At 33.6% G+C, this 24,538-nt stretch overlaps 2 protein-coding genes across 4 annotated transcripts; both read right to left on the bottom strand.

Annotated features, from left to right (window-relative positions):
* Positions 1–15,952: 15,952 nt before the first annotated feature.
* LOC103500991 (probable protein ABIL5) lies at positions 15,953–19,289 on the bottom strand. Of its 3 annotated transcripts, none has more exons than XM_051081808.1 (9): positions 19,140–19,289; positions 18,589–18,683; positions 17,795–17,877; positions 17,143–17,290; positions 16,958–17,057; positions 16,826–16,862; positions 16,529–16,731; positions 16,275–16,345; positions 15,953–16,195 (listed from the first exon to the last, which is right to left on the bottom strand). In XM_051081808.1, exons 2-9 carry the CDS (start codon positions 18,679–18,681, stop codon positions 16,106–16,108), a joined length of 825 nt encoding a protein of 274 aa, XP_050937765.1. In that variant the 5' UTR covers positions 18,682–18,683; positions 19,140–19,289; the 3' UTR covers positions 15,953–16,105. The 3 variants fall into 3 exon arrangements, with proteins under 3 accessions (XP_050937765.1, XP_008462688.1, XP_008462689.1); XM_008464466.3 differs by having other exon boundaries at positions 18,589–18,795; positions 19,140–19,286; XM_008464467.3 differs by having other exon boundaries at positions 16,544–16,731; positions 18,589–18,795; positions 19,140–19,286.
* On the bottom strand, positions 18,924–23,492 carry LOC103500992 (proteinaceous RNase P 1, chloroplastic/mitochondrial-like). Its single transcript, XM_017047432.2, has 7 exons — positions 21,702–23,492; positions 21,532–21,621; positions 21,257–21,438; positions 20,986–21,106; positions 20,737–20,805; positions 20,382–20,517; positions 18,924–19,535 (listed from the first exon to the last, which is right to left on the bottom strand). The coding sequence occupies exons 1-7, from the start codon at positions 23,460–23,462 to the stop codon at positions 19,309–19,311; spliced, it is 2,586 nt and encodes an 861-aa protein (XP_016902921.1). The 5' UTR covers positions 23,463–23,492; the 3' UTR covers positions 18,924–19,308.
* Positions 23,493–24,538: the final 1,046 nt, after the last annotated feature.

Genomic DNA, 24,538 nt, shown 5'->3' with positions numbered 1-24,538 from the left:
GAAGATACGTAGTGCAGCTAATAAACAACCCTGAGTTGGAGATGGTTGACGGTCATATATATCCTCACGTCAATTTACACGATAAAACCTGCATGTTCGGGCGAGTTTAGTTACTAAGAAATTTCGTGTTCGCATGCACTTGCTGCTTATGAGGTGAGGGATATTGATCCGTACATACTATGCTCTCGTGCCTACTACGTCGAGTCCTGGTTGACTAGTTATGTCAAACCTGTCTTTTCGGTATGTCATGTCTTCGAATAGAAAACTGCAAAAGGGTTTCTCGATAGAGTCATCTGACCACTACAAATAGTTGGTCAAGTTAGCTGTGAAGGAATACGAGACATGCACAGTAGAAATAATATGATTTATTTTATCCTATTTGCAACTAAACTATTTAGTAATTAACATGCATAAACTATCATAATTAAATGAAATTATGGTTAAAGGAAAAACATACATTTGAAGCTTTCTGATTTTTATAATCTCCTTACGAACATGAACACGAAGTTAGAACTTAGAAATGGGTTGTAGGACTCTATAAGAGAAGGAAATTGAGAGAGAATGATGGAAATTGGAAGGTTGGACTTAGGTTTGAGATTAGGGAGAGAAATAATATGTTGGAAGAATTTTGTAATTCAAATTTATAAATTTATCAAAAATTCTTTCAACTATCGAAAAATAAATTTTAAATAAGCTAATTAAATTGCATGTAATTAGTTTATTAAATCTCAACACCTAATAATCCACTAACTATTAGTGGAACTTAGTCGGTTAAATGTTTACATCTTATGTATCTAGTTACCCCACTAAGTGTTAGCAAATTATCCAACAAAATGTTGGACTTTCTCACTAACTTTAGACCAAGGGCAATATGGTCATTTAATCACTCAAGTCAAAGTCAAACTTTGACCTTTCAAGTCAAACGTCAAAATTTTGATTTTTTACCATTTCATGCATCTTGACTAATTCTGACCTATCTCAAACCGATAACCGATGATCATATCACATATATTTGTCGGTTTCTTTCTTCTTACCTAATTCGAACAAATCATCCCAACATATTGTTCTAAGTTAATTTCATATGAGCTAGCAGGGGAACCTAATGGACCAATAGATCATGGGCTCCAAAACGACCCGAGATTAACTGGGTAAACTACTTTATACCGATCTAATCAACATTCGTTAACTGATGGATCATTCCACTAAAGTCTTGTAGTCGTACTCCCCTTACTATAAATATATTCGTGTCCATCTAATTTAACCATGATCAGTAAGTTTTACAAGTTGTTTGTAACCTCGACTGGATTAAAATACCATTTTACCCCTGAGATTACATCTTGCTCCTTAAATCCCATTGATCAACTATTGAATAATGGGTTGTAGGTCCAACCTATAAACCGAATCCCTCTCGAGCCAATGAGAGGGTGAGGCCCCTTAGCTTGTTCAAGACTTGGATTTAGTTCTTAAGAAAACAACCTATCTACTAACCTTAAAACGAGTATGAGTGAATTCTATCTTGCACCCTATGTCCCTAGCCATCCTCCCTATCTTACCCTTGAACTGGGAGGCTTATTGGGCTAGCGGTGTTGGCCCTCAACTATGCAGATCTAAGGATAATTCTGTTTGAACAGAAGTTCATAGTTAAATCAGAATAAAAATTAAGTTAACTAAGTCATCAATAATCAAAATAGTCACTTTTTTTTACAATAAACGATGTTATAACTTAAAAGTGAGTATTTCATGGTTTCATTCTTATGTAAACTCTTTACATGGGATGCCCCCACTTTCATGACATGAGCGATTCAGGATCACATCGTTTGTACTAACTACAAAGCGGGCTGCATCCATAGTGTCCCCAGGATAAGGTGCCCATCTTTATTCATAGACTATATATAGACGGTTTGGGCTATATACTCGAACTTGATTACGTTTATGTCTCTACATAAAGTTCAAGTCTACACTAGATAGCCTTGGGACCTTGCTTTATTGGATTCAAGATTATAACATTCAATTTTCACTAATAAGTCCTCAATAATCAATTTATTAAATAGAATATACTTTAAACTACAAATTACAAGTTTTAGGACATAAATTCAAATTGGTCGTCGGTAAATGGTGTGCTACCCGTCAAGTGATGAAATAAAGAAGAAGATTCACTGGCATTCTCGGTGCAAAGTTGTAGGTCACAATATTAAGACATGAAGAGCCAAACTTTAGTAATAATACATTTTTGTTGTTTTGTTCTTTTTTTTATATTTATGAATGAAGTTAATATAAGACTTATGTGTTTCTTTCTCATACATGAGAATGCATCGAAACTCTTATTTTCTTTTTTAATTGATCTTCATACATGAGAATGCAACGAGCCTATCATTCACTACGCTTTACATTTGTACATAAACAATAAAAAAATTAAATTAAGAAAATTACGAAACTTAAATCGGGGGTCTATACATAAATAATAAGAAAATTGAATTAAGAAAATTAAGAAAATTAAATTGGTAGGGTAATTGTCAAAAATAGAAAATTTGACAAAACATAGCAAAATTTTAGATTCTATCAATGATAGACATTGATAGATACTGATATGTTTCTATTAGTCATATTGATAGACAGTAATACAAGTCTATCGGTGTCTATCATTGATAGAATCCAAAATTTTGCTATATATTGTAAATATTTTAGTTTATTTTACTATATTTAAAAATGTTCCTAAATTGGTGTCATATACAATAAGGAAATTACATTAAAAAAATAAAATAAAATAAAATAAATTAGGGTCTATACATATACAATAAGGAAATTAAATTGGTGGTATATACATATACACTAAGGCAAGTAAATAGGGACCTATACATGATTGATAAAGAAAATTATACTGGTTGTCTCGGTATACCATAGAGAGTATTTGTCCCAAGATTTAATACCCAATGCTTCTGTTTTCAACTTGAGGACATCCCGGAGCAATCTTGGTCTGAGAGTTTTTACCTAATGTTTTTTTTTAAACTCGAGGCTCTCGGGCCAACCTTAGCTTGAGGTCATTTTACATAATGCTTCTGTTTTTTTAGCTCAAGGCCATCTCGGGGAAACTTTGGCCTAGGATCATTTTACATAATGCTTCTATTCTTTAGCTTGGAACCATCTTGGGGAAACTTTGGATCGGGATCATTGACATAAGTCTTCTATTTTTCAGCTAGGTGCATATCAGAACCACGATGGCCTGAGAACAGCTAACCTAAATGCTTATGTTTTTCAACTCGGGGACTCTCATGACAAATTTGGCCCGAGAAGAGTTAACCTTTATTTCTAAATCATTTAAGTTTCATGATTTTAATATATAAATGACTTTTGTCAATCTCATTAGAAGTTCTTTAAGCACATCACAACGATTGAGGCAATATTCGACCAACGGCATGTAAATCATTTAACCTAAACGACTTCAATTTCTAAATCATCTAACTCACTTAATTTCAATATATAAAAATAATCTGTGAATCTCATTACGATTTCTCTAAGCATAACACAAAGATAGCAATCAATAAAAGTTCAATTAATATTATATTTCTAATTACAAGAAGGTTCAATTGGCTCATAATTGTATTGTTAGTTGTCGACGAAATAAAAGAATGTTTTCTAAGTTTAGGCTTAGGAAGAAGGAGCGGGTTACATCATATTTAAAAAATTTACAACAATAAATCCCACAATCACCCACCACCTTTTATTGGGGTGCATCCTATACATGATATACCAGCCATAGTGTTGAAGGTAGATTGAGCTTCACTATGAACACGCCATTGCAGTGCAGCAGAGTCGAGACAATGCACCTCATGTTGTCTAGCTCTTTATCAAGGCTCACTTGCAACATCAAATCAATACATGAATCCCAGACATTGATTGTCCCTTGGCCATGTTAAGCACAATCAAAACCTATTGGCCTCTCCTGATGTTGTAAGGCATGCATATGAAGTCGACGTCTATCCATGCCTTACCATAATCCGGTAACTCACCCATCATGTATTTCAATACGATACTGTCTTTAACCCAGGTGTACTCAACATTAACGAGGTGAGTGTCCCTCTGAATCTCCTCGTACAAACCTGCACTACGCCTTAAGAAATTATGCAATGTAGGGTCAACCAGAACACACATTATTAACAAGTTAAGAATAACAATTGAATTGGAAGTTGTTTAAACATATTATGATTTCATGGTTAGTCGTAGTGAATCGTTTCTTCACATACGAGGGATCAACATTGATCTGTAACTTCTTCTTGGTGAATATGAACAATGTGTTGATTGTTTCCAAATGGTGAGAAGCAACTAATTAGTGTCAAATGATGACATACATAATGAAAAACATACCAAATTTGAAGTACATACATCATCGTACATGAATGTCTACGGGGTTAGGAGGTCCATGAACCACGGAAGCGCCCTCGAGGATCTAACTGTCTTTCTCAACTCCTTCTCTCTCTGAGGGTCTGCGAGGTATGTCGAGAATTATTCATTAAACTTCGCGGGGATCTTGCTGACGAGATTGTAAGGGTGCACCCTCTTTCTTCTCTTAGCCCCTTGTCCTTATTCGATGTTTGGGGACCACAATTTCTAGGGTATACCTTTCTTTCTTGTTGTCCTTTCTTTACGTACTTCATTCGAAAAAATCGAAGGCGCGATGACCTCCATATCAAACTCGATGGACTGTACAATTCATAATTAAGTTTATTGGTTTGTTTTATTATTACTAAAATCATCATATAAAGGAATGCAAAGTTTGAAAACCATTTACCTCATCCTTCAGCTCTAGCATGGGTTGGGGCTGCGATGGTAGCACATCCTCATCCTTGATGGTACGTCGATCAGTATGATATCATCTTCGAGGTCGTCATTGATGAATGTTCTCGTCTCCTCGTTAGTGGGTTGGTCATCAATGATCGAAGCAGGAACATTCATGAATATCTTGCCAATTAAATTCTCAACCTCTAATGCATTGAACTACGTACCTTCACCATCCACATAGCATGGTTGGGAGTTAACTATCTTACCCTATTAACAAAGAGTAGAAACATAGGTAAGAACTAGTACTTAACTAAGACAAAAACAATAAAAAAAATCATGTGAATAATAATAAAAACTTAACCAATCCATAAAAAAGCTCCTTTATGGTCGATAACTCGGTTGACATCGATGCTGCATTAGTTGTAGGAATTAGCCTATTCTTCTAATCTCGCTTCCAAGCGACATACATGTTTGGCTACAGTCACACGTTGCTCAGGGTCTATCAGTTTGAATAGGTTGCTCTGTATATGCGATGGAAAAACCATCGTCCCTAGGAGAAGAATGGGGATGCTGGACAGGAGGAGGAGGAGAGGGATGCTCGACGTGCTGAGGATAAGGGTCATGCGGGCCTTCCTCTTAACCTTCCATTGTCGAAATTTCAAGACTTTGATCAAGGTAGGTACGATTGTCATCTACAAGTTCAATCTCATGTATTCGGACCTGAAATTGGAACATCAAAAGGTGTTAATTAAGAGAAAAAACCCTAGAATACTATAGTGAATGTGGAGGAAGAAAATGAATCGTAACGTACCATTTGCGACCTGAAAACCTGAGACTCAATCACCTTCAACCCAGGTGAGTGTGTGCAAGTCTATCGCATGATGCGTGGTGCTGCAGATGATGACTTCTTATGAGCAACCTGCCCACTAATGGATGACACTGTCTTGTAGACCCAAACCTACAAATATAATGATATCGTTTACACAACCATATAACTAATAAAAAATTAAACACAATGAGCATATAATCACAAACTTGAAAGGCGAAGGGAAATTTGTAAAGGTTATACGATTCTAGGGACTTGTTATTTGTAGGTTTCTTCTTATGCAAGGCCACTTTTCCATGAAGTGCCCCTTTCAAACTAGTAAAGGTCTTGGTCCATACCAACTCACCCCAGTCATAATTGATGAAGTCCTTCTAGCCGTCAATCAGGCCTAACATCGTCCAATCCATGTGTTACCTCCTCTTTTAATCCATCATCGCAAGCTCAATGAAGTAGAATACTGACATCTTCATCGTATCATCGTTGTTTTCAAACTAAAGAATTGAGTAATCCTTCTCAAACTCATATCCATTCATGCTTGTCTTATCCTCCAAATATAGCCTTCTTAACCAAAGGGCCTTGTCCTGTTCAAAATGAACCTCATGTCTGGGCCTATATATCAACCTCATTATTATGTAAAAGTCCTCCTGCCTGAAGGAGGTCTTCTCACCAAGTAACTTAAAACTAATTGTACTTTTCAGTCCCTCCTCGTCCTCTCTAAAAAAATGTAATGGTAAACAGGTCCATTGAACATCAACTTCATGTCCAACAAATGTCTAAAGACGGTTTTCTTAAACATGTAAAGTTTCCTAGGTATTAACTTATTTTTTTTTATACTTGACACGGTCTTCGATAGATGTGAATAGTAGGTTAAGTTTGCAAGGAAGAAGTCCTTGGAATTGATTTTGGTCACAAGAGGCATTTACAAAATAGAAAAATTTGAACAAAATAAGTATTCTGTATTAAAGCTCGGGTTAATCTCAGGGAAATCTTGGTCGAAAACCACATGAAACGCCAATTAACTCGGGTAACATTGACTGGGATGACACGAGATAAGGGTTTCAACCATTTTCTAATTTTTAGATGAGTACAACCCTTTTCTTTTCTTTTTTTTTTTTCTATTTTGTATGAGAGAGTATGAGTGTTTTGTTGTTTTGTTATACACATTTAGATAGAAGTGTTTACATGAAAAAATCAATAACATAAAATAACTTTTAATGTTAGAATTAATGAATTGTTACAAATCTCCACATTGAATCCAACACTTTAGGATTTAGTGATCCTTCCATTATTTGACTTTTATCATCCTTTTTCTGGTAAATCAAAGTTTACCAGCTCAAAGCATTTTTGGAGCGTGCTTGGTCAGCATGTTGGCAGTATTTTCAGAGGTATGAACCTTCAGAACTTTAATCTCTTTTGCTTCAATTTTTTTTTTTTTTTGGATAAAGTGAAATTTTATGTCTATATGTTGTGCTCTGTTGTGGAATTGTGAATTTTTGGATAGATGTATTGTGTTTTGGTTATCACATAAGGGAGTATTTGACACTCAAACTATGAAAGAGTGGAGTGGGTTATAGCCCACTCCATGTTTGGCCCACGGGTTATTATAATCTTAGAATTAGGATTAGGATTAGGACTATTCTACTCCTTCCCCCATTTCTCTTTTGTCACTATTCCTTACTCCCACTCTCTCATTCCCTCTACTTTCTCCTTGTAGGTTTTTTTAATTACCTAATTTTGCCATTCTCTGTCGCATTGATTTAATATAATATGTTGTTTAAAATATATTTTACAAACTTTTGTTATGGCATAAGAAAAATAATCTAATGAATTTTATTCATATATACTTTAAATATTTAGTTTAATTAAAAAGATTATATGAAAATCTGTGTAACATTAAAAAATTAAAAAAGTGCAATATCATTTATGGAACAAATTCAAAAGTTTAAAAAGGAAAATAACAATTTTCCAAAGTTTTAAAGAAGGTTAATGATATTACTATCATATTAGATTCAAAATTATTAAAATTTAAATGACCAAAACTTATAGTCTAAGTTATAAAGTTTAGAAGTTTAAACAAAAATTTTGAAAACCTAAATAGTATAAATAAATATGTTAATTTAATTAATTAAAATAACATTTAAACATTCTTAGGCACATTTCACTTTTTATCTTTACAAGATTCTCAAAAGTGATCTCAAGTTCACCAAGCAGTCATAAACCCAATACTCTAATGAAATATCATGAATTAAATTCCTTAACTTACGTAACGACAATTTTTTTTATCAATAATTATTGTTTTTCATAATAAAATAAAATATTATTATTTGAGTTTTTTTAGCATTTATGTTTGTTGACCCTTCCTCTGTCCAATTTCCTGTACTGACACCAATTAGCCCCTTTCGGTAGTAAAAGTAGATCTTCCTTTTGTGGTTGAGAGCTATATATCCTATACTGGCATTTATGTTAGAGTTATATATCTTGCTTTTGTGGTTGAGAGAGCAACAATAGATTGTATTGCTTTCCAACTCATTAGATTAGGACCATGGAGAAAGATATACGACGCTGTTAGGCTTCTTCTCTTATCACTGTCACTAGCAGTCATAATCCACATAGCAAATTAGTTCCAGGTCTGATTCTATGGCCTTCTGGTAGATTAGTTTAGCATACATAGACCCCATTAAATATTTTAGTATCCATTTGGTTGCTTCTCAATGTCTTTTTCTAGAATTAGCCACATATCTACTAACTAAGCTTGCTGAATAGGATAAATCGAGTCTTATAGAGATCATTAGGTACATTAGACTTTCCATAGCTTGATTATAAGGAAAATTCTTCATTTGTTGTTTGTGTTCTATGTTAGTGTCATAAGAGAATTTGCAACTGATAGTTTAAAGTATTGTGCAATAGAGATAAACACAGGTCTAGCATTTGTTAGGTTAAACCTTTTGATTACCTTTTCACAATAGGTTGATTGACTGATATTGAGTATAGATTGGTCTCTGTCTCTAGCGATGTCAATCCATAAGATCTTCCTTGGTTCCTTTTCTTAAGGAAAAAAAAATCTTGGATTAGATGGGCTTCTTCTTGAAATATTTACATTTCTTGTAAACCCTGGACCTTAGGATACCTAAGTCTTTAAAGAGTTTGGATGGTTAAATCTAGGTTGGAATTAGTTGGGAAAGTAACTCAAGGAGATTCATGGTAAGTGTGTCATGGTTGTTGGAAAAAAGAAAAGCTAAGTTAAGGTGGTTAAGTTGTTTTTTACTTTTAGGTTGTCAAGAGAAAATTTTGGCAAGTCCATGCTAGGCGAGATGAGCATAAGTAGGCGAACAAGAAGAAGTTAAGAACCTCTAAGGAGGTAGGCAGGCAGCCAAGGCAGGAGTGGTATGGCTTTAGGTGTGCAGACCTTTAAAGGAAGTATCATAGGCGGCCAAAGACACTTAAGCAAGAAGGGACAAGTCTTGAGAGGTTATTGAAGTTGTGAGAAGACTTAGGCATTGAAGCTAGTTGGCAATGAGATTGAGTGAGGAGTTTGTGAGGGAGAAAAGGGCATGTGGCAATTTGAAAGAGGTTAGTTTGTGCGTTTCAATTAAAGACTTTGGCATGGAACCTTAAAGTGGGTGAGGTGGTTTAAATTAAAGTGGGTTATATGATATATGATATAATATAAAGTTTATATTATATGAGATATAATGTGGTTTAAATTTACATTAATTTTATTTTATTTTAATTAATATATTTTTAATTAATAAAATAACTCCCAATGGAGCTATTCTACATAAAGGGGGAAATAGGGCGTTATTCGATAACTTTCCCTCTATCTCTCTTAATAAAAATGGTTAATATACAATCTTCAACCTCTCTGTAAATCACAATCTCTTTGTTCTAAAAAGAAAATCTCATAAACGTTTTTTCTTTCACCAAACAAAATCACAGAAGCCCACAAATCTCTGTTGATTTTCACCCTAAGAAGATTCGAGATTTTCTTGAGATTCTACAAATGTGGGAATTTTTCTCTCTTTCCTCCTTAGAAGCATGTTTAGGCTTTACTTTTGTTTTCTCTAATTTTTTTTTTTCAAATTGAATTACATTTGCACGACGCTCATATGTTTCCGCTATTGAAACCATTTCTTCAAGATTGAGTGCATTTTTACTAGTTTTAAAAAAATGTCCTACTTTTGAAAATGAAAACCAGAAGATTTCTACTTTTGCCAATTTCCCTCAATTCTCTTCTTCCTTTTTTATCTACACTTCACGAAAAAAAAACGGTAAAAACAAAAAGAAAGGAAAAATAGAAATACCTTTCTCTTCATCTCTTTGTTTCTTTGCTTTGTTTTGCAAAACCTAGATTTGTTGATGGTGATTTTATTTTATGAGTAGAGGAGAAAACACATGTATACATCGAAGATGAAGGAGAAGAAGAAGGTGAACACAAGATATGCTTTGGCCAAATGATGCCTACTTCCATTGGAAGGATCACTTTCTTGAAGAAATTTTTAGATGAGTACAACTTGTTCTCTCTCTGTTTGTTTTTTTTTTTTTTTTTTTTTTTTTGGTATGAAAGAGTATGAGTATTCTGTTATTTTGTTAAACACCTTACATAGAGGTGTTTACATGAAAAAAATGGATAATAGAAAATAACTTCATATGTTGTAATTCATAAACCGTTACATAATCCCTTTGGTGAGTTTTTTCTTTCTCTAAAATTTTCCATAATTCACTAAGAAATATATATCATATATGTTTATAATAAAAAAAAAGTTAAAAAATGATAACTAAAGAAAATTATTGTAAATGATAAAAATGCTGAAAATATTTACAAAAAGGGCTTTTGCAAAAATAACAAAAAAAGTTAACGATAATAGGGTCCATGTCACTACATTTTATAAATTGCAAAAGTAGCAAAGTTAAAAGCGAATAGCCCTCTGATAGTTTTTTGATAGCCACATAATATATTTAATTACTTGTCATATTTGTAATATGCAAAAAAGATGTATTATGGGTTGTTTTTTTTTTTTTTTTTTTTTTTTGTCATTTGATGCAATTTCCTTTTACAAAATATCGTAAAATTTCATATTCTGTCAATTATAAACACTAATAGAAGTCTATCATTGCTTACAACATCTAACATATGATATGATTTTTAATTTTGCTTTATTTTGTAAATAATTTTGATTTATGTTGTTATATTTAAAAATTTCCTCAAGTTGAAATACAAACAGAATTGAAAAGAAAAACACCATGAAGTAATATTAATCCATAAAAGAACATTTAACCAATAATTAAAAAAAATTATATTATAGGAATATATAAGGGGTGTTTTAAAAAAGATAACAAAGCGACAAAATATTTACCGTGTATAGAACAATTTTGAAAACGGAAAAAGTCTATAGGCCCACAATGAAAATACGAAAAATGCCCCGTTAACAATGTGTGTAATATTTGTGGTACACTTACGTAACATATTTGGTACACGATCGTGTAAATTTGACTACTGTTTGGTACATGATCGTTTAGATTTGATCGTTTAGATTTGGGTAATCAAATCTAAATGATTTTTATCAATATTCTTTGATACACGATCCTCTAATTTGGTACACAATCCTTTAGATTTGATCGTTTAGATTTGACCGATTTTTCTCAAAATTACTTGGTAAGTAATCGTTTAGATTTGACAAGACGATCGTTTAAATTTTGTTATACGATCATTTAGATTTGGATAAACGAATTCTTTTCAAGATTCTTGGTACAAAATTGTTTAAATTCAACTACACAATCGTTTATTTTTTATACATGATCGTCAAATTTGGCTATTTTTGGTACACGATCGTTTATATTTGACTTTTTTCCAAAATTTTCTATATTTGGTACACGATATTTAACAACCAAATAACAATTTGAAAAACAAATTGCAGAAGGAGAGAAGAAAGATAATGAAAGAAAAAATCGTAGAAAAGGAAGAGAAGAAAAGACGATAAAAAAGGACAAACCTGTAATATTTAAAAAAATGACTAGTTTTGTGGGTTTTTTCATTTTGTTATACTTATCATACATATTTTTCTCGATATGTTATATATATGAAAATTAACTGATATATAATGTTTTTAGTAAATAAATTTATAAAATTAATCTAAAGCAATTTTATAAAATAATTGTATTGAATGGTACTTCGTAAAAAAATATTGAAAAATTGCCAAAAATAGGTTAAAAAGGAGGGTTAAATGACTTTTAGGATAGTTTTTGAAAATGAAGAGTTTTAGGACAATTTAGGTGTGAATGGACAAAAATGTCATTCATTAAATTTCTCTTTCTCCTTCCCTTTCCCTTTCCCTTCTCTTCCACGTAAAAGCTTTAAGCTTTCGCTTTCCCTTCTCTTTTGCGTAGAGTTGTTTCCTTTTCCCTTCTCTTTCGCGTAGAACACCTGAAGTAAAAAAAAAAAAAAAAAAATCGTTCTGCTCCGATACTTTGCTCTGCTCTAGTGTCGTTCGAAGATACTCCGACCATTCGTCGCTTATCGTTCGTCGATCCTCTAGTGCATTTCGTCGCTCCTCCTTTTCGAACCATTCAATCAACTTTGAGCGTTTTCTCTTATTTCGGTGAGTTTCATCTCTAGCCCATTTTCAATTTATTTGCTGTAAATATTTGGTTTAGGTATTTGTTGCGAATTTCATTCGTAAATGTCTGGTTTAGGCTATTTTGGAATGGAATTATTTGCTGTAAATTAGTTTAGTCAAAGTTTGGTTTAGGTTCTTAGAAAGTTCAATGTAGTGAAAAATGAATCGAAGTAAAAGATTTAGTTTGCAAGAGTGCACTTGCAAGGAGTTTCAAGCTGAGCAACTACCATGCTCACATGCCATTGCTGCAGCACGGGATCGCAATATATATATATATAAATGTTTATAGATTATGTGCTAATTATTACACCAATGAATGTTTGTTGGCAGCATATGCGGAGGCCGTCTACCTAGTTGGAAATCAGTCAGATTGGAAGACAAGCGAAGACTATGTACATATGATTGTTTTACCTCCGAAAGTAGTCAAAAGAGTTGGTCGACCGAAGAAAAAAAGGATTCCAAGTGTTGGTGAAGCTCCAAAATTGCATAAGTGTGGTCGATGTAAAGAAATAGGTCACAACAGATTAACGTGTATCAATACAATTTCATATACCGAGAAGTCGAGCATACAAAATTAGAAATTTCTCTACCAATATACTAATTATTACACTAATTAATGAATGTTACTTTTCTTTTAGTTTGTTATTTATCTGTCTGGATGTGTTTTCTTAATGATGTCTCCAAACATTCTTACTTTATGTGCTTCCAGATAGATGAAGAAGACAAAAATAACAATTGGCTTATTCATTTAGGAACACAAAAAACACACGTATTGACACAGATTTTAATTTGTTTAATATACAAACTGGTTTCACGATGGTTTAAATATAACTAAACGATCGTTTAAAGTAACTAAACGATCGTTTAACGTAACTAAAAGATTGTTTAACGTAACTAAACGATCGTTTAAAATAACTAAACGGTCGTTTAATTGTATTAAACGATCATTTATATATTTCACACGACTATTCGTTTAGTTTGTAATTCTTTAATTTATATATTTTTTAATTCCTTGCTACTCAGCTGCTTTAATTTATATATTTTTTAATTCTTTGCTACACAGCTGCTTTCATGATCGTATATACATATTTAAAAGATCATTTTGACTTAATTAAGCGATCGTTTAAAAATAACTAAACGATCGTTTAACGTAACTAAACGATCGTTTAACGTAACTAAACGATCGTTTAACGTAACTAAACGATCGTTTAAAATAACTAAACGATCGTTTATATATTTCACACGACTATTCGTTTAGTTTGTAATTCTTTAATTTATATATTTTTTAATTCTTTGCTACTCAGCTGCTTTAATTTATATATTTTTTTAATTATTTGCTACACAGCTGCTTTCATGATCGTATATACATATTTAAAAGATCATTTTGACTTAATTAAGTGATCGTTTATATAAAGCACACTCATATCTAAAAGAATATTAAGCGATTTCCTAAACATACAGGTGAAGAATATTAAGCGATAGTTTATATGTATCACACTAATGTAGAAGATCGTGCATATATCTTTAAGAGATCATTTAGTAAAGTCTAAACGATATTCTTAATAAACATAAAAAATATTAAGCGATCGTTTATATAAACCACACTAATATCTAAAAGAATATTAAGCGATCGTTTATATGTAATCACACTAATAACTAAAAGAATATTAATCTTGTACGCGGGTCCATCAATCGATGTCAATGTCATAATTGAAGCATGAACAAAAAGGAACAAATGAAATAATAATTGCATAAGAGACTGACTAAACATGTCATAACAGCATGGTGAAAGTTAAAATAAATAGTGAAAGTTTGGAAGGTGCGAGATACATGCAAGATAAACCACGAGGGCCTAAGAGACTTAACAAACATCAATAGAATCACTCCAAATGGATTAGCAGGGGTACCAATTTCATTTCGAAATAAATAGTGAAAGTTTGGAATGTGCGAGATGTGTGTGAGATACGTGCGAGATGTGTGCGAGATACATGCAAGATAAACCATGAGGGCCTAAGAGACTTACTAAACATCAATAGAATCACTCCAAATGGATTAGCAGGGGTACCAATTTCATTTCGAAATAGATAGTGAAAGTTTGGAATGTGCGAGATGTGTGCGAGATACATGCGAGATAAACCATGAGGACCTAAGAGACTTACTAAACATCAATAGAATCACTCCAAATGGATTAGCAGGGGTACCAATTTCATTTCGAAATAAATAGTGAAAGTTTGAAATGTGTGAGACGTGTGCAAGATACGTGCGAGATGTGTGCAAGATGTGTGCGAGATAAACCATGAGGGCCTAAGAGACTTACTAAACATCAATAGAATCACTCCAAATGGATTAGCAGGGGTACCAATTTCATTTCGAAATAAATAGTGAAAGTTTGGAATGTGTGAGACGTGTGCGAGATACGTGCGAGATGTGTGCAAAATGTGTGCGAGATAAATCATGAGGGCCTAAGAGACTTACTAAACATGCATAGAATCACTCTAAATGGATTAGAGGTGTATTAATTTGATTTTAAAAAATAAATAGTTAAAGTTTGGAAGGTGCGAGATATGTGCGAGATAAACCATGAGTGGCTAATACAAACTAAACATGCATAGAACAATACAAACTAATGCATATAAACATGCATAGAATCACTCCAAATGGATTAAAGTGAAAGTGATCAAAGTGAAAGCCAGAGTGGCTTGAGAAGCATCCATAGCGGCATGAAATTGCTCACAATATAAGACAATAATACACAATAGATAGAAAGCAATGTAGATAAAAAAAACTCACTGCTAAATAAAAGAGCTTCAATTGCACTTCTAAGAGGTAGCCAATTCAGATTTAAAGAAGGGATCCCAAGAAAAAGAAGCAAAATGCCAACTATATTTAACTTCAATTCATTTCACTACCCATTTGACTTTCGAAGAACCTAAACCAAACTTTGACTAAACTAATTTCCAGCAAATAAGTCGATTCCAAAAAAGCCTAAACCAGACGGATGAAACTCACAACAAATACATAAACCAAACATTTACAGCAAATAAATTAAAAATGGGTTAGAGATAAAACTCACTGAAATAAGAGAAAATGCTCAAAGTTGATTGAATGGTTCGAAAAAGAGAAGCGACGAAATACAATGGAGGACCGACGAACGGCAAGTGACGAACGATCGAAGTATCTTCGAAGAGCAGAGTGTAGGAATAGAGCGGGAAATTTCAAAAGCCAACAAAAGGAGATTTTTTTTTTACTTGAGGTGTTCTACACGAAAGAGATGGGAAAGGGAAACAACTGTACGCGAAAGAGAAGGGAAAGCGAAAGCTGAAAGTTTCTACGTGGAAGAGAAGGAAAAGGGAAAGAGAAATTTAATGAAGGGCATTTTTGTACATTCACACCTAAATTGTTCTAAAACTCTTTATTTTCAAAAACTATCCCAAAAGTCATTTAATCCTCTTTTTTAAGCTATTTTTGGCAATTTCCCAAAAATATTCAATATTTTGAATATAAGCGTGTAGTACAAATATTACTGAGTAAAAAATTGAATAACGAAATTAAAAGACTTAGTGTTGATAAGTTTAATTTAAAAAAAACGAAGAAATCAAATAGTTTGTGTAGTTGCTAATACTCTAGTCAACACACGCGTTAAGATAAGGGCTAAAATTATATTAAAAAACTGTAAGTTTCAAGAAATTATTATAATATATTAAATCTTCAATCCACCCAAAGCTTAAATTGGTGATTAAGAACAAATTTAATTATATATCACTAATACTCCACCTGCTCTGAAACCATATTAAACCATCAATTCTCCAAAAAAAAAATTTAAGCCAGCGATTGAACACATTTAATCATACAATCACTAAAATAAACCACTCTCACAGCTTATGTTTTGTTAAGCTACTTGTTTAGTTCGCTTTAGAAGGGAAAATATATCACTTCCAAGTTTTGATTTTCTATGGCTTCCACGCTTCTGATTAGAAACCTGCAAATGCAAATGCAAAACTTAAAAATTTCCAAAAACTTCAAAACAGATTCATTAAAGATAACCATAGGATATGTACCTGAAAATAAAATGTAGAATTTGGACCTTTTGATCGGAATGAAAACCCATGGTCACCAGCTGATGATATTGCTAAAATAAGGCAAAGAAGGAAATCATTAAAAAATCACCTTCTTTAAGTCCAGAAAGTTCATGACTGTTGAAATTTTTAGTAAAAATCTCACCTTCAAAACACAAAAGATATGAAACTTGATCAAGTGAATGAATTATCATACTCATTTATATAGTCAGGTAGAAATTGAACTTAATCTTTACCTTTTTGAAGTATACCTAATGTTTTTTCCTTGTCATCTTTCTTTGAAGTGAATCTACGACTCAAGTTTTTGTAAGGAGATAGATTGTAAGAGTAGAATTTGTACAACAGAACTGGCATTGACTTCTCTGTAAAAATGTCTGGCTTGCAGTTATTAACAGTGTTTGCAAACGGAAGGTCTTTCGTGTCCCTCCACTGGTTGATACTGTAATCATGCCATCAGACACAAATATTATATATGTATGTATGCATGAGGATCATTGAGAGGGAAAAAAGGGATAACGAAAAAGAAGGTCCACCTCGAACTTCGAGTTAATTGCTCCATATTTTTGCCAACTGGTACGGCAGAATTATGGAAAGAAATTATTTGACATGTTATTGTTAAATGAAACGAAAAACGAGTGGGTGTACGAGAGAGAGTAATTGCTCACCGGGAGAGACATAGCGGGGATGATACCTGGGCAGGATTTCACTCCAACGTAGTCGGGATAGTTCAAGCTTTTGAGCATACTGTGCACAGGAGAGGAGTCTCTGCCAAAAACCAAAGGTTTTTAATGAAACATGCCATAGGATACATCTGAATGAATGCTGTAGTTATGAATCAGAGGCTACATACTTGGTTTAAGCAGTTTAATCGAAGCTCGACCTCGTTGAAGGCATTAGTTTGAGAAATACAGCTCTCTAAATTGGAAGTGACATTTCCAAGATGATCAACCACAGTTACCATGGCCCTGCATACGTACTCTTTGGTGTTTTCCACCACTCTGCAGTTGGAAACTGGTATCATTTTGGCTCGTGGCATGTTAAAGGAGAGTTTATAAGACAGCAAAATTATTTTGAATGTTTAAAGGTACTTTTACATAAAATATTTACGTTAGACTACAATTTAAGAATAACTCACAGATATTTTATCTTTTATCCAGTATTTTAGTACTTTGAATACTTTATTTACAATTTCTCAACACCTTCTTTCAGCGTAAACCTTCTCTCACTAACTTTTCTTTTCCTACACTTTCTCCTATAATATCAATCTTTACACATGCTTTCTTTTGCCATGCCTATCTTTATGCAGTCTCTTCCCTTGCCTACCCACTTTCTTTTGCTAATCTTCCACAATTCATACACTTTCTTTTACTAATAAGTAATATCTTTCAATGTAATAACTGTTCTTATTTCACTAATTTTAGAGTTCTATAAACATTTTTAAACTAAAGTTTCATCATGGTAAATTTGCCTCCATGCAGAATAAAAAATAGTACAAAACTCACTCATTCTTCTCTTTAGTTTTCAAGAACGTTGTTTCACAGTAGTCTGCCGCTTGATGAAGCTGGGAACGCAAGCCTTTTAGTTCCTGAAAACCAAATGATAAAAAGGAAAAATTTATGCACAATGTTTGAGTTACCATTATCAAAAGAATATATAAATATTTCTCTTACCAATTACCTAACGATGGTGTGATGCCAATCAAATAGTTACATATATCAATTTATATTGTAGAGCCTGCTCTGATAACTATTCTAATTAATATGTTGCATAAAGTGCTTTTAAGTTCTGCATATTTGAAGATATCATCTCCACTACACAGTTGAGAATAATTGCCAAAGAAAGATTTTCCATGGAACACCTTAAAGCTCAACCAATATACAAACTCAACATGGATCATAAACACAATACTTCAGTTGGGTTTTGCATCATATAATCATTCCTTCCATTTTCTTCTTCAGAGTGTTTGATTTATGCCAATGAGAGAGACCCCAGAAAATCTGTAAAGTTTCAATCTGTTCCAGAAAAAGAAACCCAGTGGAGTTCATTCATCTTATGGCCATTCCTTTCTTCTTTTCTGCAGAAAGTTCGAATTTGTTCCCCAAAGAAAAAACCCAGTAAAGTACAACCATATTATATGACTCCTTAGTTTATTTTTTCTTTTTCGCTTTCGGCAGAGATTTTGAATTTTCTCAAAAACGGAAAAGACTGGAGAAGCTCATAACATATTTACTTAGAAAAATGCAATTTTGTTTTCCAGAAAAGGGATGAGATTAAAGGGGGAATAAGCAATGTATACCAGGAGGGCATTCTGGAAGCGAGTAGCTTCCTCGGCCTCGGCTTCTGCATTCAAACCACCTGAAGAAATAGAGCTTAACATTCTCCTCACCATGCCTGAACAGATATGAAAAGATCAAATGGTTGCAAAAGCTCTCCGGTCTTTCGTAAACAAGAGGAAGTGAAAGTGCCTTTTGCCACTAATCAGAGAAAGTTAATGACTGTAGGCCTGTGATTCATATATACAAATCAAGCTTGGGATAATGATATAAAAAGCAACAGATAAAGTTCGAAAACGATTGAAGGGAGAGAATCTGACAATTCTCTGAAAAAATTCCAAAACAAAGAAAGAGAAAATGACAGAAATAGCTTCATCCCGTGACTTCTATTTGTATTCTATTGTTGATTACCGACCCATTTTTTTTCTTTAAAGATTGTAAATAACCGTTGAAAACTTATTTACACGAATATCAATGAAAGGTACAGTTTTTACCATTCCAAGAAGCTACTCTATGAATGGGTTTCGTTGCTGAATGCCAAAATTTTGGAACTTACATTCTCGTGACCACCTACCTTATTATCAACTCTTTTTCTCTTTCTTTTCACTACTTCAATGATATGTTAGGTGAAGAATATCTGAGTTACAGTTACAGTTACAGCAATGAGATCGCAAATGGACAAGGAAAATTTGGTATGTTGGCCAACCGTGGAAGATCTCTCTCTTTTTTTCTTTTTTTCTTTTTCATATTTGAAAGTCTATGGTGCAGCCACCAAGCTTCTCTGCGGCCTCTATTTCTTTTAGTAAGTTGCATTTGTCCGAGAACACAGCTGCAGAGAGTATTTGTTTGAGACTTTTGTAACTTTCCTGTGAAGAATTTCTCGTACGGACTTGGGTTGAGGGTTGTTTCTTGATATCAACGTCAGCTCGAGTTCCCAAATTTCCTTTGTTGAGAAGAAGAGATTGCGGTTCTGTTCAATGATGATCGGCAGATCAGATTACACAGAAAAATAGCCGAGTTTTGAAAGGGAGGTAGATACATAATTCAGAAATAATGTTCTGTCACAAACCAAGAAGTGTCACTATAAAATTAGTCCACATCATAGGACTAATGGTGAATATTTTGTAATATGAATGTTTCTTTTTTTGAAAAGGCATTGTAATACAACTAGGGGTGGAGGATTTGAACTCGGGACCCTCAGATACAGACAGATAGTTGAGCTCAGCTCATGTTGTCAATGTTACATCCATTTAAATACATTACACAACCAATTAATCATTATTTTTAATTTAACAGCATGTATATGTGGCTGGAGAGATTTGACCTCTTGATCAAAATGTATGTCTAAATTAGTTGACTCGTGCTTGAATAAATCCCAATAGTTAATCACGTGTGGCTACTGCTTTGATTCCTCAGTACTTGATCAGGAAACTTAGTTAATTCAATATTTAAGTACAAGCCTGTTGTGATTTAAAACCATGACTTGGAGACAACACAAAGTAACAAATTCAGCCTCAAGAGAGGATTGCGCGGGATGGTAACCAGTTAATTACATATTTGAGTGATTCTAAAATGGTTAAAATAACTTTAGCATTTTTAAAACTACTCCAGAAAATGCTTTTAATAATCTAAAATCAATTTTAATAGTTAAAAATATGATTAAAAATTCAGTTGATTTCAAGTCATCAAATGTTTTTCACAGTGATTTTAAACACACCAAAAGAGATTTTAGCCATTTCAAAAATCATTCTCAAATATGTGGGAAATGTATTAATTCAGGTGAGAGGAAATACTGGGTGAACAAATTATTAAGTACCTTCAACTTTGCGTGGAGGCTCTTGCCTCGCCATTTGAGATTGTAAATTCCCTCTTGTAATACACAACCATTTTCTATCTTCTTCATAACTATGCTCTGATGCAAGGGGCACATGCCAATGCCCATTCTCCGATTCCTGTTAACAAATTATGCCATGAACCGTATTGTCAAATAATTAATTCTTGAGCTTGTGACAAAAGATATGCAATATGAGAACAATTCTTGAGCTTGTGACAAAAGATATGCAATATGAGAACAAGCCATCACATTTCTTCTGTTCCCACTTCCTAGTTACAGAGAAACATGTTTGTATGTTTCCAATCTATGATTAAGACTTGTTGTAATAGGTTTGGACCTGAATTACGACGGAACATGGTGGAGGCATATGAAATACTGGACCAGTAGCAGAGAAACTAAAGTGCACCTGTCAATAAGAAACCACGAACACATCTGTATTAATGATCATTTAAAACAATTTTGTGCCAATGATTTGGATAACAGAAGTCAATTCTGGATCACATTTACAGAATGGCATTGGACAGGAAAAATTAAGTTTGAAAAGCCTTTTTACTACGAGAATTCTCTTTGGAGAAGCTTTACTCACTTGATGCCTTTCTTTCCATCTAGGGAAGAAATCATTTCCAAGTAGTTGGAATGTGTGATCTCTCATTTCATCATTCGTCACGATTAAGCACTTGAATTTGATTGCTGCATACAACCAGTACCTGAAGAAAAAGTTAGTTAAAAAATGCTTCATAGACACATCAATGAAAGAAAAATTTTCTCACGTTATCCATCAAACTGTAATGTTAATGTACGAAGATGCGTGTATTGTTGTAGTTTCAAGTTCAACAGGTAGAGGAATTATTTCTCACCAATCATCATTTGATCCTGTAGGCGTTGCATATAGAGCATCGGCATTTTTCCACTTCTCAATCAATGTTTTATTTACTGGTTCTTCCATCTTACGTCCAGTGATTCTCCTGTTATGCAATACAATCAGTGGCCACTTCTTTGACGGAAGCTTCTGTCGTATCCCGTTGGCAATTAAATTGACCTAAAGCAGTGACTAGTAATGAGACTCCACAAGAACAAAAAGAAAACGAAAAACTGTTCAAACAATTACTATCGTTGTGCCCTGATAACTTACTTTAGCTGGTGTGAATTTTCTTTGGCTAAATAGGCCTACATTAGCAGCATCAATCACTGCTTCAAATGGTCCATAGTATTCAAGCCATTTCTGCAGGAAAAAAAATTGCTTCAATATAACTTTTAGAACGTCCAGATTATGAATAACAATACACAAAGAACTACTCATACTTGAAATTTCTGAAAACTTGAATTTTTCTCTCTTTGCGTGGCTATAGCTGCTACAGATTCAGCAAAATTCTCAGTTTCAATAGGATCAAGATCAATTGTTGCCAATTTTTCCCCACAGGATTTACACAAGCCATCCTTTCCAACATTTGTAGATGATACACTCCATTTTCCCCTTCCCAACCATCCCAGTCCATGCCAACCTCCACCACCATTTTCCATTGCTTTCTTTATTATTTTTCTATCCAATTTTATTTTTCCCACTCTTGCAGCATCTTTGCTCTTGAACCAGGTAATAATAAGATCGGCCGTGGAGGGCAAGACTTGTCTTACACTTGTTCTTAGTTTGTGCAACAAATAATAAACCTTCTCAGCATTAGAAACGTTAATACTTAATCTTAAGAGTGCTGCCAACTCAGTCTCTTCTGGATAGACACCGTGCTCCAACATATGCTTCTCAACTGAAAATGCTTTTTCTAATTCCCCATTTTTGCAGAAAGTAGAAAGGGCAGGGCCATAAGAGCGTAATCTAGGATTAAGTCCTAATTGCTTCATCCGCTTCACTATATCAAATGCCTTATCACCATCACCCATCGACATTGCCATTCTGGCTACAGATGTCAAGGTTGCTTCATTCATTGGGATATTTTCAGCGCACATCTTCTCATATATCTCGAATCCCATCTCAAGAGCATATTTTTTAAAATCTTCGTCTACTAAAACATTAGAATGGCTTTTCTCATCCAAAATCCAAGCTTTCGGCACCATAGATCCGTTGGTATGAAATATATTCTCCTTATTGTCAATCACGCCATCCGAGTTACTTCTATCATTTTCAGCACTCAATTCTGTTCTTCCATAGTTTCCACTCTTTGAAACATAACTAGTCTTGGTGGAATGTCGTTCATCCAGCATAATGGGATTTTCATAAGAACCCACCTCAGACGAAGTTAAGGGAATCGAAGTTTGGTTACCATAACCACTCTTAGCGGGTTGAATAACACCTAAAGCTGCTGAGGAACAAAGATACAGAATGACAGCATAATGATATTGCTCCAGCTTAATTCCTTCCCTTTGAGCCCATTCATACAAGTTAATTGCTCCCATGAAATCCCCTGTCTTCGAGCACATATCCAAGTTTGCTCGAAATGAGGTTTCGTTATTCCCTTTTAACAATTTCCCCTTCTTCTCTACAACCTGATTTCCCTTCCTCTTTTCCGTAATCTTCCCACCATCCCTTGAACCCCTAGAAACCTTCAATGAAGCACTATCGCTACTAGTCTTAAGGAAAGAAATCCCATCACCCATTTTCATTCCATTAACAGAGCCAGAGCTATTCCTAGCGTTTTTACCCTTCTCAAGCCTCTTTCCAGTTCTCTCATCCACCTCTAAATTAACAAGGTCCAGCACAGATTTCTTGACAAGAGTTTCATTCCCATGCCCTAAATGAGGAGACCCATTTTCGTTTAGCTTCTGGGTCATCGAAGAAGAAGGTTTACTCGAAGGTTTACGGTTTGTGGCAGTAGAGAATTCTCCTACAACTCCATCTCCTACTCTAAGTAAAGGAAGTGTGTGTTTAGGAGAAGAGAAACTGGGAAAAGGCAATAAACAAGGGGAATTGAATGTAGTAATAGTTGATGAGAACTTACAGAGAGCATTGGAGGAGAAAAAATGATTTTGCTGTACAGAAATTAGGGAAGAAAAAGCCATTTGTGGGGGCTTGAAGCACCATGAACATTGACGTCGATTTTGATATGGTTCCATATTATAAAGAAGTCGATAAGTTGGGCGTGTCATCAATGATTTCCCCGCGCATTTAGAGACGCTGGTCTGCGTGGCTAATAATAATCTAGATTAGAAGTAATTAAATTACATCTAATTGGAACCTCGTGATTTTGAAAATTTTCAAATTACCAATTTCATATGAATTTTGACCAACCCAGCATATTGGTTGGATTCCCTTTATATCTTGTTAAAAATATTCAAACTAATTTCATTTTTGTTTGCTATGGTAATGGAAAAGGAAAATCATCCTATTTTCGGTCAAGTTTCAATTTAGTTTTCTTTTAAGTTTATAGATTGCAAAATATCATTAATTTGGTTTCAATACTTCCATAAGTTTAAAATGTTACCATTTTACTTTTGAAATTTGAGTTTTGTGTCAATTCGACCATTATGTTCCAAGATTTAAACTTCTAACATTCATTTTTATTAAGTAGGTTGGAATTTTGTCAAAAAGATTTAATGAGATTATCTTTTATTTAATGAATTATTTAATTTAAAAAATATAAAAGATCTTCCTTTATATTAGGAATATTTTATCAATATCTTTTTGAGATTATTCTTAAAGAAATATATATTTATACACTACGAAACGGGTGAGTGCTGTGACAACTAATGAACGAAGAAAGTATTCGGTGTTGCTAGTCGAAACTATCATTACAGTAGCTGTGAGCAGAAGAAGGTAGTGCGATTAAGTATCTATGATCTCAACGTGTTGCTCTGTGATAAACTAAATGATGGGTAATATGAAAAAAGAAGTAATGATCAGGAGATCATCTTCAATTCAAGGGGAGTATGAAGATATCTTCAAGAGAAGATTCACTCATATGTTTAGGGGTAGCCTAAACTCTTAAGTCATTAAGTGCTTTAATATAGTCATTATGCTTGAGTTGAATATCACTCACTGTATTGATGTATATTGACTACTATGAATCTTAATAATATTGCTCATCTAAGTTGTGCACAGCTCCCCAGACGTAGGTGTTATTTACCGAACTAGGTTACCAAATTTTTTTGTGTTATTTACTTCTATTGTCTCTCTAGCTAATACATTAGTC

The sequence above is a fragment of the Cucumis melo genome, chromosome 2, assembly GCF_025177605.1.
Source record: "Cucumis melo cultivar AY chromosome 2, USDA_Cmelo_AY_1.0, whole genome shotgun sequence".
Classification (NCBI taxonomy): domain Eukaryota; kingdom Viridiplantae; phylum Streptophyta; class Magnoliopsida; order Cucurbitales; family Cucurbitaceae; genus Cucumis; species Cucumis melo.
This window is presented reverse-complemented; position numbering and strand designations above follow the sequence as displayed.